An 18,132-nucleotide genomic window follows, 5' to 3' on the forward strand; every position below is an offset into this window, starting at 1 on the left:
AAATAAAAAATGTTAAGGCTAAAATCTTCTCATTTATGTGTCCTAAAATAGGCTACATTTACAATTCCATATTTATACTTTGCATTACATTCCAATCTGTACACTAGAGCCGTATCAATGGTGCAGAAAAAAACTAAGACAAAAATCCCAATCAGTCAAAATTATAGTGAATTTTATGAAAACATCTTTCTTCAAAATACTGTGCCAAAATCAAACGAAAACCAAAAACATCTACTTTAAAAAAGGGAACGTACTGTGAAACTGAACCGTTCTCCACAAAGATTAAGAAAAACTGAAACACAGAAATATGAAGTAATGAGTCAGGAAATTGTCAGAGACATGCTGTAGGGAAAGACATAACAGTTGAGCTGCAATAATAAACTGGTTACACGCTCTGCAAATGAGTTGGCAAGGACTCCACACCCAATATAACAACGGTCGTATGAGAGCTTCCAACACACAACCACATTCCATCTCCAATCCAACAGAGGTTAATTCTATTCAACCTATTTATAAATGTGGTTTTCAACAGATGCATAAAAACCATTATGTAATGTAAAAATTGGAGTTAATAATAACTCCAGACTGAAAGAAAGATAAAAGGTGGAGCTAAAAGTATGAGCAACGGGTCAAACTTTATTTTACAGTTGGCTATTCAACAGTTTCACCTGCTTCACCAGCCTACTTGTTGAAACAGGACTGCAAAGCAAGAGCGCTACCTAGTGCTACCACAGTTCATGTTACCTCAAACCATGTGAGGTGATGTAATCTGATATCAACATGCATGTCAATCTGCTCCAATGATATGCAACAGAGTGGCAGATACAATATCCCCTACTGCATCGAATACAGAATCATTACCATAAATATAAAACCTAAACAAAACCACATTATTTCCCTGTTGTGTTCAAATCAAATTCAAACCATCAAAAACAGAACACAAATCTTCACAAATCTTGTAAAAAACAAACAATACAGATATTATCCAAACTCAGTCATGATATTCTTACTGAATACAGATAAAACTGTAATATATTCAGCCCACTGGCTAAACTATCGCCTTGTACACTTGGTACGTCCTACGGTTCCCAACAGGAGTATGTCATTGAGAATATGCACATATTGAGGCCAGTACCAGCCCCAAAGTTACACAATTACATTGAAATAAAATGACTACGATAATGACAACAGTACTAAAAGTCAATGTAATATTATAAACAGGCCAAATTCAAGGATCTGAGTAAGAGACGGGGTAATTTTGTGGACACTAGGACGTCCAAATCCCAGATTGATAGAATTCTGTGCTTCCATGAGGAATGACTGGTCATCCACTCTGGCCCAGAGAACACGGTACTTCTATTTCAATCTCTTACCCAATCACTGTTCATATACAAACCATGCTCTAAACCCCTTGGCAGGACCATCTAATTGCCCCTCCTCCTCACTCTTTCCTCTCCAATCAGCTTTCGGTCTCCTGTGGTGAGAGAGTGGAGCAGGGTATTGGGTCCTGCCCTTTTGTTTTTAAACATGGGCACCAGGTCTGACAGGATGTCCAGGCCAGAACCGGGTTCTAGTGGGTTCTCTGACAAATGACCAAAGAGAGAGAGAGAGGGAGGAAAGGATTGGGGATAGAGACAGAGGGAGATACATTTAATCTCACTCTCACAAGCAGGACTCTCCAATACAACATAACTTGTCACTGACAGACACAGTGATTTCTTGGAATTGGACATAGTATATCCCTCTAACAACCCTTATTCCTAGAGACCCTGTCGTTTTCTGAGTAAGGGTGTGTGTCTCTCACCGTGAATGCCGATCATGTGCTCCAGAATGAGAACCCTCTCAGCCAGGATCTTCAGAGCCTCTCTCAGCTGCTGCACCCCCTCCCCCTGGACAGAACCACATCACTGCATCAAGTTCAGCTATCAAGCTATCAGCTTCCATCAGGAACTATATGTTAAGGTCTATTCATTTATTCAAATCAAATCAAATTGTATTTGTCACACGCGCCGAATACAACAGGTGTAGACCTTACAGTGAAATGCTTACTTACAAGCCCTTAACCTAACAATGCAGTTTTAAGAAAAATAAGTGGTAAATAAAAAATAGATAAGGAAAAAATAATTAAATAGCAGCAGTAAAATAACAGCAGCGAGGCTATATACAAGGGGTACCGGTACAGAGTCAATGTGCGAGGGCACAGGTTAGTCGAGGTAATTGAGGTAATATGTACATGTAGGTAGAGTTAAAGTGACTATGCATAGATAATAAACAGAGAGTGGCAGCAGCGTAAAAGAGCGGGTGGGGGAACAATGCAAATAGTCCAGGTAGCCATTTGATTAGCTGTTCAGGAGTCTTATGGCTTGGGGGTAGAAGCTGTTAAGAAGCCTTTTGGACCTAGATTTGGCGCTCCGGTACCGCTTGCTGTGCGGTAGCAGAGAGAACAGTCTATGGCTAGGGTGGCTGAAGTCTTTGACAATTTTTAGGGCCTTCCTCTGACACCGCCTGGTATAGAGGTCCTGGATGGCAGGAAGCTTGGCCCCAGTGATGTACTGGGCCGTACGCGCTACCCTCTGTAGTGCCTTGCATTCGGAGGCCGAGCAGTTGCCATACCAGGCATTGATGCAACCAGTCAGGATGCTCTCGATGGTGCAGCCGTAGAACATTTTGAGGATCTGAGGACCCATGCCAAATCTTTTCAGTCTCCTGAGGGGGAATAGGCTTTGTCATACCCTCTTAACGGCTGTATTGGTGTGTTCGGACCATGATAGTTTGTTGGTGATGTGGACACCAAGGAACTTGAAGCTCTCAACCTGCTCCACTACAGTCCCGTCGATGAGAATGGGGGCGTGCTCGGTCCTCTTTTTCCTGTAGTCCACAATCATCTCCTTTGTCTTGATCACGTTGAGGGAGAGGTTGTTACCCTGGCACCACACGGCCAGTACTCTGACCTCCTCCCTATAGGCCAGGGTTCTTCAATTCCGGTCCTGGAGGGCCGAAACACCTCTGTTTTTCATCCTCTCCTTCTAATCAGGGGCTAATTCAGACCTGGGACACCAGGTGAGTGCAATTAACTACCAGGTAGAAATAAAAAACAGAAGTGTTTCGGCCCTCCAGGACCGGAATTGAAGAACCCTGCTATAGGCTGTCTCATCGTTTTCGGTGATCAGGCCTACCACTGTTGTGTCGTCTGCAAACTTAATGATGGTGTTGGAGTTGTGCCTGGCCATGCAGTCATGGGTGAACAGGGAGTACAGGAGGGGACTGAGCACGCATCCTTGAGGGGCCCCCGTGTTGAGGATCAGCGTGGCAGATGTGTTGTTACCTACCCTTACCACCTGGGGGCGGCCCGTCAGGAAATCCAGGATCCAGTTGCAGAGGGAGGTGTTTAGTCCCAAGGTCCTTAGCTTAGTGATGAGCTTTGAGGGCACTATGGTGTTGAACACTGAGCTGTAGTCAATGAATAGCATTCTCACGTAGGTGTTCCTTTTGTACAGGTGGGAAAGGGCAGTGTGGAGTGCAAAAGAGATTGCATCATCTGTGGATCTGTTGGGGCGGTATGCAAATTGAGTGGGTCTAGGGTTTCTGGGATAATGGTGTTGATGTGAGCCATGACCAGCCTTTCAAAACACTTCATGGCTATAGACGTGAATGCTACAGGTCGATAGTCATTTAGGCAGGTTACCTTAGTGTTCTTGGGCACAGGGACTATGGCGTCTGCCTGAAACATGTTGGTATTACAGACTCAGTCAGGGACAGGTTGAAAATGTCAGTGAAGACACTTGCCAGATGGTCAGCGCATGCTCTGAGTACATGTCCTGGTAATCCATCTGGCCCTGCGGCCTTGTTAATGTTGACCTGTTTAAAGGTCTTACTCACATCGGCTACGGAGAGCGTGATCACACAGTCGTCCGGAACAGCTGATGCTCTCATGCATGCTTCAGTGTTGCTTGCCTCGAAGCGAGCATAGAAGTAATTTATCTCATCTGGTAGGCTCGTGTCACTGGGCAGCTCGCGGCTGTGCTTCCCTTTGTAGTCTGTAATAGTTTGCAAGCCCTGCCACATCTGATGAGCGTCGGAGCCGGTGTAGTACGATTCAATCTTAATCCTGTATTGACGCTTTGCCTGTTTGATGGTTCGTCGGAGGGCATAGCGGGATTTCTTATAAGCGTCCGGGTTAGAGTCCCGCTCCTTGAAAGCGGCAGCTCTACCCTTTAGCTCAGTGCGGATGTTGCCTGTAATCCATGGCTTCTGGTTGGGGTACTCCTCAATGCCATCGGAAGAATCCCGGAACATATTCCAGTCTGTGCTAGAAAAACAGTCCTGTAGCTTAGCATCTGCATCATCTGACCACTTCTTTATTGACCGAGTCACTGCTTCCTGCTTTAGTTTTTGCTTGTAAGCAGGAATCCGGAGGATAGAGTTATGTTCAGATTTGCCAAATGGAGGGCGAGGGAGAGCTTTGTACGCGTCTCTGTGTGTGGAGTAAAGGTGGTCTAGAGTTTATTTTACTCTGGTTGCACATTTAACATGCTTGTAGAAATGAGGTAAAACTGATTTAAGTTTCCCTGCATTAAAGTCCACGGCCACTAGCAGCGCTGCCTCTCGATGAGCGTTTTCCTGTTTGCTTAAGGCCTTATACAGCTCATTGAGTGCGGTCTTAGTGCCAGCATCGGTTTGTGGTGGTAAATAAACAGCTACTAAAAATATAGATGAAAACTCTCCTGGTAAATAGTGTGGTCTACAGCTTATCATGAGATACACTACCTCAGGCAAGCAAAACCTCCAGACTTCCTTAATATTAGATGTTGTGCACCAGCTGTTGTTTACAAATATACACAGACCGCCACCCCTTGTCTTACCAGAGGCAGATGTTCTATCTTGCCGATGCAGCGTATATCCCGCCAGCTGTATGTTATCCATGTCGTCGTTCAGCCACGACTCGGTGAAATGTAAGATATTACAGTTTTTTATGTCCCGTTGGTAGGATATCCGTGATCGTAGTTCGTCTATTTTGTTATCCAATGATTGTTGGTGATGGTAGAGGCAGATTACCCACTCGACGTTGGATCCTTACAAGGCACCCCGACCTACATCCCCGATATCTCTGTCTCTTTCTTATGCGAATGACCAGGTTTTGGGCCTTGTCGGGTGTCTGAAGAAAATCCTTTGCGTCCGACTCATTTAAGAAAAAACATTCGTCCAGTACGAGGTGAGTAATCGCAGTCCTGATATCCAGAAGCTCTTTTCGGTCATAAGAGACGGTGGCAGAAACATTACGTACAAAATAAGTTACAAATAACGCGAAAAAACACACACAATAGCACAATTGGTTAGGTGCCCGTAAAACGGCAGACTTCTCCTCCGGCGACATTCTCAATTACAGTACAATTATGGTATACTGTATTACTACTACATACTACTACTGTGCTACTATTATGTCTGCTTTTTCATAAGAGTGAGGTATTGAAGATGTGTCTCTGTGGACTATTAAATCATATAGAGGGAATGTGTAGGGTCACCTCAGCCTGGCTATCTTCTGGCTCACCCTTTGGCCCTGGTACACCCTAAAAACAGCATCACAAATGGAAAAAACACAGGTGGTTGGCAAAGATAACAATTTGTATATATGTTTAAAAGCAGGCATGTTGTATCCTCACTGGCTGGCCATGTTCTCCCCTGGGTCCTGGGGGTCCCTGTGTGGAGACAGAGGCTGTATGAGCGATGTAGACTCATCTCATGTATAGACTGTACATAGAGCATTTCAGAGTGGAATTCCCATCAAATAGAGTAATCTTCATTCACTTTAAAGGCAGCCAAACCTCACCCTTTCACCGGAGTCTCCTTTAGGTCCACGATCCCCAGGCTTGCCTGAGGGACCAACACCAGCCTGGAACACAGAGATAGAATTTATTGCACTACTCTCCCTTTGACATCAATGTATGATTTACAAGAATAACAAGCACATACAGTGGGTCCTGGAATGATTGGATCCTTTGATAAAGATGAGATACTAATAAAATTGCTCAGAGAAAGAGATTGTGTTTAACAAGTAATAAAAAAAAGATAAAAAAGATAGTGGTCAAAATGATTGGATCCTCTGTTTTCAATACTACAGCCACTGGCGTACCAGACATCCCTGCAGCCCTCGCAAGGCAGGGGGGCCCATGAGCTCTGGGGGCCCATGCACCTGTCATCAATGTCTATTTTTATTTAATAAATCATTTTGACAGTAACCCTCCAAAAAGTAATTCATAAACCTTTCTAATTTCCATATGTACTAGGAAGTGAATGAAAAAGTGCTTCAGGCCTTGAAAAATAAAAAACGTAATTATTTAAAGTAAGGGGATGTTGGTGAACAAATGCCGTGGTCAAGGCTACAATGGTGCCAGTGCAATGAGTGGAGCTTATTCAGGTGTTCAAAAGCGCATATCAGGCCGAGAGCCTAATTATTTGTAGGTAGTTTTAGTTGCAATAGTCTATTTAAGACTTGAGACAATTGAGACATGGATTGTGTATGTGTGCCACTCAGAGGGTGAATGGGCAAGACAAAATATTTAAGTGCCTTTGAACAGGGTATGATAGTAGGTGCCAGGCACACTGGTTTAAGTGTGTCAAGAACTGCAATGCTGCTGGGTTTTTCACGCTCAACAGTTTCCCGTGTGTATAAAGAATGGTCCACCACCCAAAGGACATCCAGCCAACTTGACACAACTGTGGGAAGCATTGGAGTCAACATGGGCCAGCATCCCTGTGGAACGTTTTCGACACCTTGTAGAGTCCATTCCCTGACGAATTGAGGCTGTTCTGAGGGCAAAGGGGTTACAACTCAATATTAGGAAGGTGTTCCTAATGGTTTGTACACTCAGTGTATAATGCCCAATGTCTCAGGAAAGACTGTCTGGGTTGGCAGACTGGTCTCATGGACTAGACGTAACATAGTAAATGTAAATCCGGGACACTGAAATTAGTATTATATGTTACGTTTGGTTATATAAGATAGAAGGTCACAACGCAAAAATGAAAGGAGGGTGGTTGGTCGGGGTGGATGGGTGGGCGTATAATGCGAACGTCTAGCAACCCAAAGGTTGCGTGTTCCAATCTCATCACAGACAACTTTAGCATTTTAGCTAATTAGCAACTTTGCAACTAGTTACTACTTTGCAATAACCAGGAAGCTGAAACTTGGCCGCAAGTGAATCTTCCAGCAAGACAATAATCCCAAGCACACATCAAAATCCACAAAGAAATTGTTTATTGACTACTAAATAGAATGTTGCAATGGCCATCTCAGTCTTCGGACTTGAACCCCATTAAAAACCTGTGGTTGGAGTTGAAGAGGGCAGTCCATAAGTGCAGACGAAGGATATCAAGGATCTGGAAAGATTCTGTATGGAGGAATGGTCTAAGAACCATCCCTTCTCCAATCTCATTATTGTTCTTAGAAATAGGCTCAGTGTTGTTATCCTCGCAAGGGGAGGGTGCTGGAGTACTGAAAACAGGGAATACAATGTCAAGGCGTCAGTGTAATGCGGTAGGCGAAGTCAGGCGCAGGACACAGAGCTAATCAGAAGGCGTACTTTACTCGAAGGTAAAAGAAAGAACAACAACCTCCACGCAGGGAGGGAACAAACCCGCACACTAACGACAGCCAAAACATGAACAAACACACACAACACACAGTGTGAGACAGAGGGTTAAATAGGGAAGACATAACTACATAATGGGAAACAGGTGTGACCAATAAAGAAAAAACAAGTCGAACATAGATACATGGATCGGTAGCAGCTAGTACTCCGGTGACGACGAACGCCGAAGCCTGCCCGAGCAAGGAGGAGGGGCAGCCTCGGCTGAATCCGTGACATACAATATTTATTTATGTATTACTTGTTAAACAAAATCTCTTTATCTGAGCAATTGTATTCATATAAAATAATATAATTCTTTAATTTTTTTGAGCATACAATATAGCTCAGTATTTTGTATTATTTATTCGATAGTCTTTTTTGCTCATCTTTATCAAGGGATCTAATAATTCAGGACCCCACTATCTCAAGTTAGGATTCTGTTGCAGGATGTACATGAAAGTCCAATGTTATACATACGTTTCTCCCTGGGGTACCTGGGAATCCAGCAGGCCCCGTGGGTCCCGGACGGCCTCAGGAGATGGAAAATGGAGATGATAGTTTTCCCAAATATTCTGACAATATCCACTTAAAGGTCCCACTTGGTGGCTAGCTGATATGGGGAAGTAGTATTCTAATTTCCCCTAATTAACATTATGACACTATTATCATTATGGCTTAATGGTCATGCCAGCAGGGGTGTGAGTGTTTTTACCTGGGGGTCCAGGGGATCCGGTAGAGCCTGGGGGACCGGTCACAGCTCTCTGGTTGTTCCGTGAATGGAGCGCAGCCTCTTCATCTGTGCCCAAAACAGAAACAGCCATGGGTTAGGTGCAACAGGTGGTCACTGTGCTCTAATTACATAGTACATGTACACTACCGTTCAAAAGTTTGGGGTCACTTAGAAATATCCTTGTTTTCAAAAGAAAAGCAATTTTTTTGTCCATTAAAATAACATCAAATTGATCAGAAATATAGTGTAGACATTGTTAATGTTGTAAATGGCTATTGTAGCTGGAAACGGCTGATTTTTTATGGAATATCTACATAGGCGTACAGAGTCCCATTATCAGCAACCATCAGTCCTGTGTTCCAATGGCACGTTGTGTTTGCTAATCCAAGTTTATCATTTTAAAAAGGCTAATTGATCATTAGAACACCATTTTGCAATTATGTTAGCACAGCTGAAAACTGTTGTGCTGATTAAAGAAGCAAAAAAAACGGACCTTCTTGAGACTAGTTGAGTATCTGGAGCATCAGCAATTGTGGGTTCGATTACAGGCTGAAAATGGCCAGAAACAAATAACTTTCTTCTGAAACTCGTCAGTATATTCTTGTTCTGAGAAATGAAGGCTATTCCATGTGAGAAATTGCCAAGAAACTGAAGATCTCGTACAACGCTGTGTACTACTCCCTTCACAGAACAGCGCAAACTGGCTCTAACCAGAATAGAAAGAGGAGTGGGAGGCCCTGGTGCACAACTGAGCAAGAGGACAAATACATTAGAGTGTCTAGTTTGAGAAACAGACGCCTCACAGTTCCTCAACTGGCAGATTCATTAAATAGTACCCGCAAAACACCAGTCTCAACGTCAACAGTGAAGAGGCGACTCCGGGATGCTGACCTTCTAGGCAGAGTTGCAAAGAAAAAGCCATATCTCAGACTGACCAATAAAAAGAAAAGATTAAGATGGGCAAAAGAACACAGACTATGGACTTTTTCTTTGCAACTCTGCCTAGGTCAGCATCCCGGAGTCGCCTCTTCACTGTTGACGTTGAGACTGGTGTTTTGCGGGTACTATTTAATGAAGCTGCCAGTTGAGGACCTGTAAGGACCAGTATGTGCTGTTCTGTGAAGGGAGTAGTACACAGCGTTGTACGAGATCTTCAGTTTCTTGGCAATTTCTCGCATTGAATAGCCTTCATTTCTCAGAACAAAAATAGACTGACGAGTTTCAGAAGAAAGTTCATTGTTTCTGGCCATTTTGAGCCTGTAATCGAACCCACAGTTGCTGATGCTCCAGATACTCAACTAGTCTCAAGAAGGTCAGTTTTATTGCTTCTTTAATCAGCACAACAGTTTTCAGCTGTGCTAACATAATTGCAAAAGGGTTTTCTAATGATCAATTAGCCTTTTAAAATGATAAACTTGGATTAGCAAACACAACATGCCATTGGAACACAGGACTGATTGTTGCTGATAATGGGCCTCTGTATGCCTATGTAGATATTCCGTTAAAAATCAGCTGTTTCTAGCTACAATAGCCATTTACAACATTAACAATGTCTACACTGTATTTCTGATCAATTTGATGTTATTTTAATGGACAAAAAAATTGCTTTTCTTTCGAAAACAAGGACATTTCTAAGTGACCCCAAACGTTTGAACGGTAGTGTATGTATTGCATGTATGTACTTCAAGTTTGAGTTAAGAGTACTTCCATTATTGACATACTGTAGTTCTGGTGGTATTTTGGGTTGTGAATTATTGTCAAACATTGGAGATGATAGGTTGTCTTGGTTGGTTGTCACTGTGGGTGTGTTGTGAGGTAGCGCCACACCCATCATGGTCATTGGTTGAGGTAGGGAGCAGAAACTCCAAGAGGGATCAACAGGAGGAAACTCCAATATTCTTAGGAGCAGCAATGCCACTGGAACACATTTCTGGTACACTATAGACTTGTCTGAATTAGACTACTTACTGTAGTGAACACACACACCCACACCCACACACAAACACACTTATCACTCAGCTAAAACAGGTCTCTCTCTCTACTCTTCCTCCTAACCTCAAACTACCTGCAGCATTGAGGTTTGACTTGAGAACCTCGCCTTGCATTTTATTGAGCAGTTTCTGGCTCCGAGACGGCCCAGGGTTGCCAGATTCAGGCTGCTGTGCTGACAGGTTACAAATTGGGTCTGATTTACAGCAGGCAGACTGCAGCCAGAGCCCAGGCTTAAACAAAGCCAGCCCACCACAATAATTAAATACAGCTTTCCATAGACATCCGAGTGGGAGCATTTTGCCCTCTGCTGGTCAAAACTGTGAAATGCCTCAGATGGAGGTCAATTGAACATGTCTAGACTTCTCCAGCTTACAGTTTTACAATCCATAGAGTTTAGCCAAAGTAATCTATTAAATGTTACAGCATGAATTAATAAGGCCTACATATGCTATATGTTTAGTTTCATTTGAGGTCATTGTCTCTCTAACGCTCATACATCACTACCACTGACTGCCCTCCTCCCTTAGTGTGCATATTTATTTCTGGTTGGAACCATTCTTCACTATTAGACTTCACATGTCTCACACAGATAATAGTACTACATGAAGAAGGTGATAAGACCACTCCAGCATTACAGGAACCTTCTAGTCATCCATACAGCAGTCAACTGACATCTGTCTGAACCATCATCATCATCCACTAAGTCAACTTTATGGTTTATGGGGACTCACTATTGATTGATAAGATATGTGTTTTTGCAATGTAGACATTATCAGGTATTTGGATCCAATAAAACCTACATGATAAAACCTATATGACTTTTTTCCATAGTCTTGTGAGGGCTCAGTATATAAGCCCTCATTCTTCCTCTGAGTGTGGCTATATTATAGCTCTTGGCAGACCTTTTGCCTGTTGTCCAATGAGGGTTCTTCGTGTAGGAATAGAGCATTTTAACAGGCAGAGAGTGGGCTGTTCCACTGATGGACTTCCCAGATATGGGCCAATGGGACACCTAGCAGAGGTGAACATGCTAAACTATACTGTACATAGACCCCTATAACTTCATAAATTGTCCGTGAACAGTGGGCTATAGGTGAGACTGCACTTTGCATGTCAATTGGCTTTAAGGGGTGTCATGACATATTTTTATTTCTTCCATAAAATGTTCCCCAGGTGGAAGAGGCTTGTGGAAATAGGTGGGAGAGTAATGTCTCCCAATGTTATCAATTGATTGCTATCAGTAATTTACTATTGAAACAAGGTCTCCAGATATACAATATGTTTGGCAGATGGCCCTGAAATAATGGATATTCCAAAACGTTCTAGATGTCAAACTGTCAATGGCAAGAAAGGGGTCAAAAATCACGATACTCCTGAAACCCTTTCAGAATGAAACATCAATCATATAAATGAAGGTGGTATCCCTATAGGGCCTATGGCTTACATTTCTTGCTGTAGTTCTTGACTTTAATTTATTGGTGTAGCAGGGATACTCACACTGGCCCAGCTCCCTCAGACCAAACACGTCTCCTCTGTGAGAGAAGGAAGAGGCTGGCCCCGGAGGCCCCGCTGGCCCAGGTACACCTATCTCCCCTGTGGCTCCTCGCTGGCCCTGGGGCCCTGTGGGAACCAGAGCACAGTCAGCCTCAACACAACACTGTCCTTACACACACCATGCACATCTAATGTGTGAACATGCATTTGTGCAAGTGTCAAACTGCTTTGTACCTTAAGTGATAGTGTATGGGTGAGATACAGAGGTGGGGGGAAGACTTATACCTCTGGGTCCCATGGGTCCAGGTTTCCCTGCGAGGCCTGTCTCTCCGGTGCGTCCAGGGGGTCCCGCCACACCTGGGGGTCCAGCTGGCCCTAGGGGGCCTCTGGCTCCTTGGAAAACAAACTAGTTAACAACTCAGACAGAATCCCACCCGATTCAGACACTTCTTTAAACATTTGGTGCACTTTTCTGAAAATCCATAACATAACAGAGTGAAACAGCTGCCATGTAAAATTATGGAGGAAGAAAAGTGAATAGTAAACCATCTGAGCTTCAGTGAGGTCCTGCTGTAAAGCGTCTCACCAGGTAGGCCGATGGCGGGGGGAGTGATGAGGGTGGGCTTGGGTGCTCCCACCTCGTTATCTGATGACCCATCTGGGGAGTATCTGAATAGGAGAGGTGGTGGTCCCGCCTCCTCCAGCAACACAATCTGACACAAAATGAAGGAAGATTTGTGTTCAGCCCTGCTGAGATAGGATCTAGATTTTTGAGAATACCAGGCATTTGTGAGGTCTCATTACATTAATGTACTGTATGTAGTACTGTTTTAATGACAGGTTTGGTTGCTGCAAGCTTACCTTGGATTCAAGCATAGTCAGTCTATCATTCATATCAGCATAGCCAGTGCAGTTCATACATTCTAAGGAGAGAGAAAGAAAGAAAGAGATATGGGTAAGTAAGTAATACAGTGTAGCATGTTGCTTCAAATTAGAGATACTAGATTAACTCTCAAATTAGCAGAAACAGGTGAGACTAACACCTTTGTCCTTTCAATCCATCCATACCAATTCACGGTGCATCAATGTGTAATAATGCAATTCCAATAGTAGGGAATATCAGAAAAGACAGGCTTGGTTTTGCATAAGAAGATACACATTTCCTAAACCAGACTAGCGCAAAAGAGAAAACAAACGCACTGTGTTGGCCCAGACTGTGTTGTTGTAAGAGAGAGAGGGTTAATGTAGTGGCTGGGACATTATGAAGTGAGCCAGTCAAAGCATCAGCACATTGCCAAGATGACACAGGATGGATAGACAGCAACCTCCCGGTGCTCAGATGACATATGGGCTGGAGAGAGGGAGCGAGAGTAGGGTGAGAGAGGTGAGAGATGTCGAAAATGACGGAGAGAGAGACAGAAAGAGAAATAGATAGATAGAGGAAGAGTGAAAGAGAGAGACGTCAAGCTTGCCTGGCAGCCTCCCTGACCATCTATATTTTCTCTTTGCCAGAGAAAAAAGCTCCTGAGTGGCGCAGTGGTCTAAGGCACTGCATCGCAGTGCTAACTGTGCTACTAGAGATCCTGGTTCGAATCCAGGCTCTGTTGCAGCCGGCCGCGACCGGGAGACTCATGGGCGGCGCACAATTGGCCCAGCGTCGTCCAGGGTAGGGGAGGGAATGGCCGGCAGGGATGTAGCTCAGTTGATAGAGCATGGCGTTTGCAACGCCAGGGTTGTGGGTTCGTTTCCCATGGGGGGCCAGTATAAAAAATAAAAAAAATGTATTCACTAACTGTAAGTCGCTCTGGATAAGAGCGTCTGCTAAATGACTAAAATGTAAATGTAAAAAACCCTTCCCTTCTCCTTTGCCAATTCTACCAACTCCTGGCAAAAGTGTCCTTCTCTGTCAGGCTGCACTGACATTTGGCATCTGCCATGTGTTCAGACGGCACCGCCACTCTGCCCCACTCCAGTGCCCGACAGAGACACCTGCCACGGTCCACCACCTCTGACAGGACAGCCTTACCGCTGTCTGTTGCCAGGTGCCCATCTCTGTGCCAACATGCCATCGGAACATCACGCCATGAAGGGCAGAGAGGAGCCAGGGCCATGCTGTCCTAAAATGCCCTTCATACTGACTTGAAAGGACTGCATTTACATAACATTTCACACAAATTCTCAAAGCACCTTATGTTGTCTGTCTGGCGTAACTCTATGGAACTGGAGTCGGTTTGGATAAAAGCATCTGCTAAATGGCATATATGATTTATTATATTATTATTATATTATATATTATATATTGATTATGCCATGTGGATGTGGTTATTAATAAGTAGAAAGAACATTTCTGGCCTAAAAGTTTTTCCAGTTCTCTGAGTAATGAATGTGACATCAGTATGAAGGTGGTCTAATTCATCAGCTTGTTCTCAGCTCATTAGGTAGGTGTGGTGTGTGCTGGGATTGGGAATCATGGAACATTGCAAGACCTGAGGTGGGATGCCAAAGAGACAGAAAAGGGAATGTGACGACTTCATGAACAGATCAGAAAGAGACCTTAAAACGCATTGTTACACTGTTATAAAATGTGTTTACACTGTTATTTTAAACTTAAATCCAATTGTATAAACTATTTTCTTTAGGAGGTTTAGTTGCTGTCATGTACACAAAACACTGCATTTCATGAAGGTCGTTCTAAGCATAGGCCTGACGTGCATTGCCTTGATCAACCCCTAGAATATTGTTAATTCCCAATCCTCTCTCCCTGGCTATGTTTTCAATCTTGTAAGAAATATAATTCCCACATACAGTATCAGTAGATTAAGTAGACAAAGGATCTGACCGAGGACTACAGGAAACAGAGGGGCTAGCACGCCCCCATCCACATCGATGGGGCTGTAGTGGAGAGGGTCGAGTGCTTCAAGTTCCTCTGTGTCCACATCACTAAGGAATTAACATGGTCCACACACACCCACACAGTTGTGAAGAGGGCACGACAGCGCCTCTTCCCCCTCAGCAGGCTGAAAATATTTGGCATGGGCCCTCAGATCCTCAAAAATGTCTACAGCTGTACCACTGAGAGCATCTTGACTGGCTGCATCACTGGCTGTTACGGCAACTGAAAGGCACCCGACCGCAAGGTGCTACAGAGGGTGGTGAGTATGCCCCAGTACATCACTGGGGCCGAGCTCCTTGCCAACCAGGACCTCTATAACAGGCTTTGTCAGAGGAAGGCCCACACAAATTGTCAAAGACTCTAGTCACCCAAGCCATAGACTGTTCACCCATGGCAAGTGGTACCAGTGCACCAAGTCTGGAACAAACAGGACCCTAATCAGTTTCTACCCCCAAGTCATGAGACTGCTAAATAGCTAACAAAATGGCTACCAGGACTACCTGCATTAACCCTTTTTTGCACTAACTCTCTTGCACCCACATACACACACTACATACGCCCACACACACATAACATGCGCACACATGCATACTGATGCCACACACACACACACACACACAGCTACAGCTAGCTAGCACTGCAGTGCATAAAATGTGGTGAGTAGTTGACTCAAAGAGAGAGAAAAACAATAGTTGAACAGTTTTCAACAAATTAATTTCTTCAAAAATAGAGAGAGAGAGAGAGATTTTGTCATTTTTTTCACTTTCAGATTCACTTACCTAGCTAGCAAATGCAGCTGGCTAGTTTAGTTACTCAAACACATGGCTCAAACAGAGGGATGCTATGTTAGCTAGCTGGCTATGACTATCCAACACAACACTGGAACTCTTCCAAGTCAAGGTAAGCTTTTGGTTTTATTAATTTATTGCCACCGGGGCCCGCCTGTGTAACTGCTTACACTGTAACGACACTGCATGATTGTAGCGGGTTTACTAACGATTTAGTTCTATTAGCTATGTTGACTAGGACGTTACTTTAGCTAATATGGGGACAACGATGTAGGCTGTGTGTAATGGTCATGACATGGTTTGGAATGTTTTTTCGACTGGTCACATACAGCTGATGTGTTGTTCATTGAAGTCCACAAACGAAGGGAAAGGGTGAGAGGAGGAGAGTGCATAGAGGCGAGAAGGAATACAACGTGGCTGCTATGAAAGTTAACTGTGTTTATGCGTGATCAGGGGTGTATTCATTCTGCCGATTCTGTTGAAAAACGTTTCTTAAACAGAAGCAAATGAAACGGGGATAAACATACCTGAATTTGTCCAATAGAAACTCTCGTTTGTAACTGTTGGACTAATGATTCCACCTAGATAAGCTAGATGCAGGCAAGAGCGTGCAAGGCGGTATTGAATGTGTCACTGTCTGTCCATGTGTCACTGTCTGTCATCTCAAATGTTTCTCTCGACCTGTGTGCACCTACAGTATGTTGTAAACTTTCATTCATAAGCTAGGTTGTAGCAACCTCATGATTGGTATAGGGAAAATTTGAGTATCACGTAGTAGCCTAAACCTATCGATGTTACATTGAACTGGGTGAATGGAATATGAATGACAGTCATCCAACATGCTGTAATAGAAATAAGGCCATGCTCATGAAAAACAAAATCGTCCTCCCTCATCATAAACGGCACTGACCGCCACTGCTACAGTATACAGTGGGGAAAAAAAGTATTTAGTCAGCCACCAATTGTGCAAGTTCTCCCACTTAAAAAGATGAGAGAGGCCTGTAATTTTCATCATAGGTACACGTCAACTATGACAGACAAATTGAGGAAAAAAATCCAGAAAATCACATTGTAGGAGTTTTTATGAATTTATTTGCAAATTATGGTGGAAAATAAGTATTTGGTCACCTACAAACAAGCAAGATTTCTGGCTCTCACAGACCTGTAACTTCTTCTTTAAGAGGCTCCTCTGTCCTCCACTCGTTACCTGTATTAATGGCACCTGTTTGAACTTGTTATCAGTATAAAAGACACCTGCCCACAACCTCAAACAGTCACACTCCAAACTCCACTATGGCCAAGACCAAAGAGCTGTCAAAGGACACCAGAAACAAAATTGTAGACCTGCACCAGGCTGGGAAGACTGAATCTGCAATAGGTAAGCAGCTTGGTTTGAAGAAATCAACTGTGGGAGCAATTATTAGGAAATGGAAGACATACAAGACCACTGATAATCTCCCTCGATCTGGGGCTCCACGCAAGATCTCACCCCGTGGGGTCAAAATTATCACAAGAACGGTGAGCAAAAATCCCAGAACCACACGGGGGGACCTAGTGAATGACCTGCAGAGAGCTGGGACCAAAGTAACAAAGCCTACCATCAGTAACACACTACGCCGCCAGGGACTCAAATCCTGCAGTGCCAGACGTGTCCCCCTGCTTAAGCCAGTACATGTCCAGGCCCGTCTGAAGTTTGCTAGAGTGCATTTGGATGATCCAGAAGAGGATTGGGAGAATGTCATATGGACAGATGAAACCAAAATAGAACTTTTTGGGTAAAAACTCAACTCAGTCGTGTTTAGAGGACAAAGAATGCTGAGTTGCATCCAAAGAACACCATACCTACTGTGAAGCATGGGGGTGGAAACATCATGCTTTGGGGCTGTTTTTTCTGCAAAGGGACCAGGACGACTGATCCGTGTAAAGGAAAGAATGAATGGGGCCATGTATCGTGAGATTTTGAGTGAAAACCTCCTTCCATCAGCAAGGGCATTGAAGATGAAACGTGGCTGGGTCTTTCAGCATGACAATGATCCCAAACACACCGCCCGGGCAACGAAGGAGTGGCTTCGTAAGAAGCATTTCAAGGTCCTGGAGTGGCCTAGCCAGTCTCCAGATCTCAACCCCATAGAAAATCTTTGGAGGGAGTTGAAAGTCCGTGTTGCCCAGCGACAGCCCCAAAACATCACTGCTCTAGAGGAGATCTGCATGGAGGAATGGGCCAAAATACCAGCAATAGTGTGTGAAAACCTTGTGAAGACTTACAGAAAACGTTTGACCTGTGTCATTGCCAACAAAGGGTATATAACAAAGTATTGAGAAACTTTTGTAATTGACCAAATACTTATTTTCCACCATAATCTGCAAATAAATTCATTAAAAATCCTACAATGTGATTTTCTGGATTTTTTTTCTCAATTTGTCTATCGTAGTTGACGTGTACCTATGATGAAAATTACAGGCCTCTCTCATCTTTTTAAGTGGGAGAACTTGCAGAATTGGTGGCTGACTAAATCTTTTTTCCCCCACTGTATGTATGTAGCTACCACAATTACCTTGTACCCCTGCACATCGACTCGGTACTGGTACTCCCTGTATAGGGACAGC

At 43.8% G+C, this 18,132-nt stretch overlaps 1 protein-coding gene across 3 annotated transcripts in view; it reads right to left on the bottom strand.

The window, feature by feature from the left end:
- Positions 1-151: 151 nt before the first annotated feature.
- The window catches only part of LOC121579392 (collagen alpha-1(XXVI) chain-like), a 61,215-nt gene continuing 43,234 nt past the window's right edge, over positions 152-18,132 (bottom strand). For 2 of the 3 annotated variants that reach the window (XM_041893962.2, XM_041893959.2), the window contains 11 exons: positions 12,706-12,767; positions 12,431-12,557; positions 12,130-12,237; positions 11,848-11,970; positions 8,341-8,424; positions 8,106-8,158; positions 5,828-5,890; positions 5,661-5,696; positions 5,523-5,567; positions 1,805-1,889; positions 152-1,582 (listed from right to left, as the gene is read on the bottom strand). In XM_041893962.2, the coding sequence (XP_041749896.1) occupies positions 1,425-1,582; positions 1,805-1,889; positions 5,523-5,567; positions 5,661-5,696; positions 5,828-5,890; positions 8,106-8,158; positions 8,341-8,424; positions 11,848-11,970; positions 12,130-12,237; positions 12,431-12,557; positions 12,706-12,767 (944 nt within the window). In that variant the 3' untranslated portion in view covers positions 152-1,424. The remainder of the gene's footprint in view (positions 1,583-1,804; positions 1,890-5,522; positions 5,568-5,660; positions 5,697-5,827; positions 5,891-8,105; positions 8,159-8,340; positions 8,425-11,847; positions 11,971-12,129; positions 12,238-12,430; positions 12,558-12,705; positions 12,768-18,132) is intronic. The other variant, XM_041893961.2, reaches the window with a different exon arrangement.

Source organism: Coregonus clupeaformis, chromosome 13 (assembly GCF_020615455.1).
Source record: "Coregonus clupeaformis isolate EN_2021a chromosome 13, ASM2061545v1, whole genome shotgun sequence".
Lineage (NCBI taxonomy): Eukaryota > Metazoa > Chordata > Actinopteri > Salmoniformes > Salmonidae > Coregonus > Coregonus clupeaformis.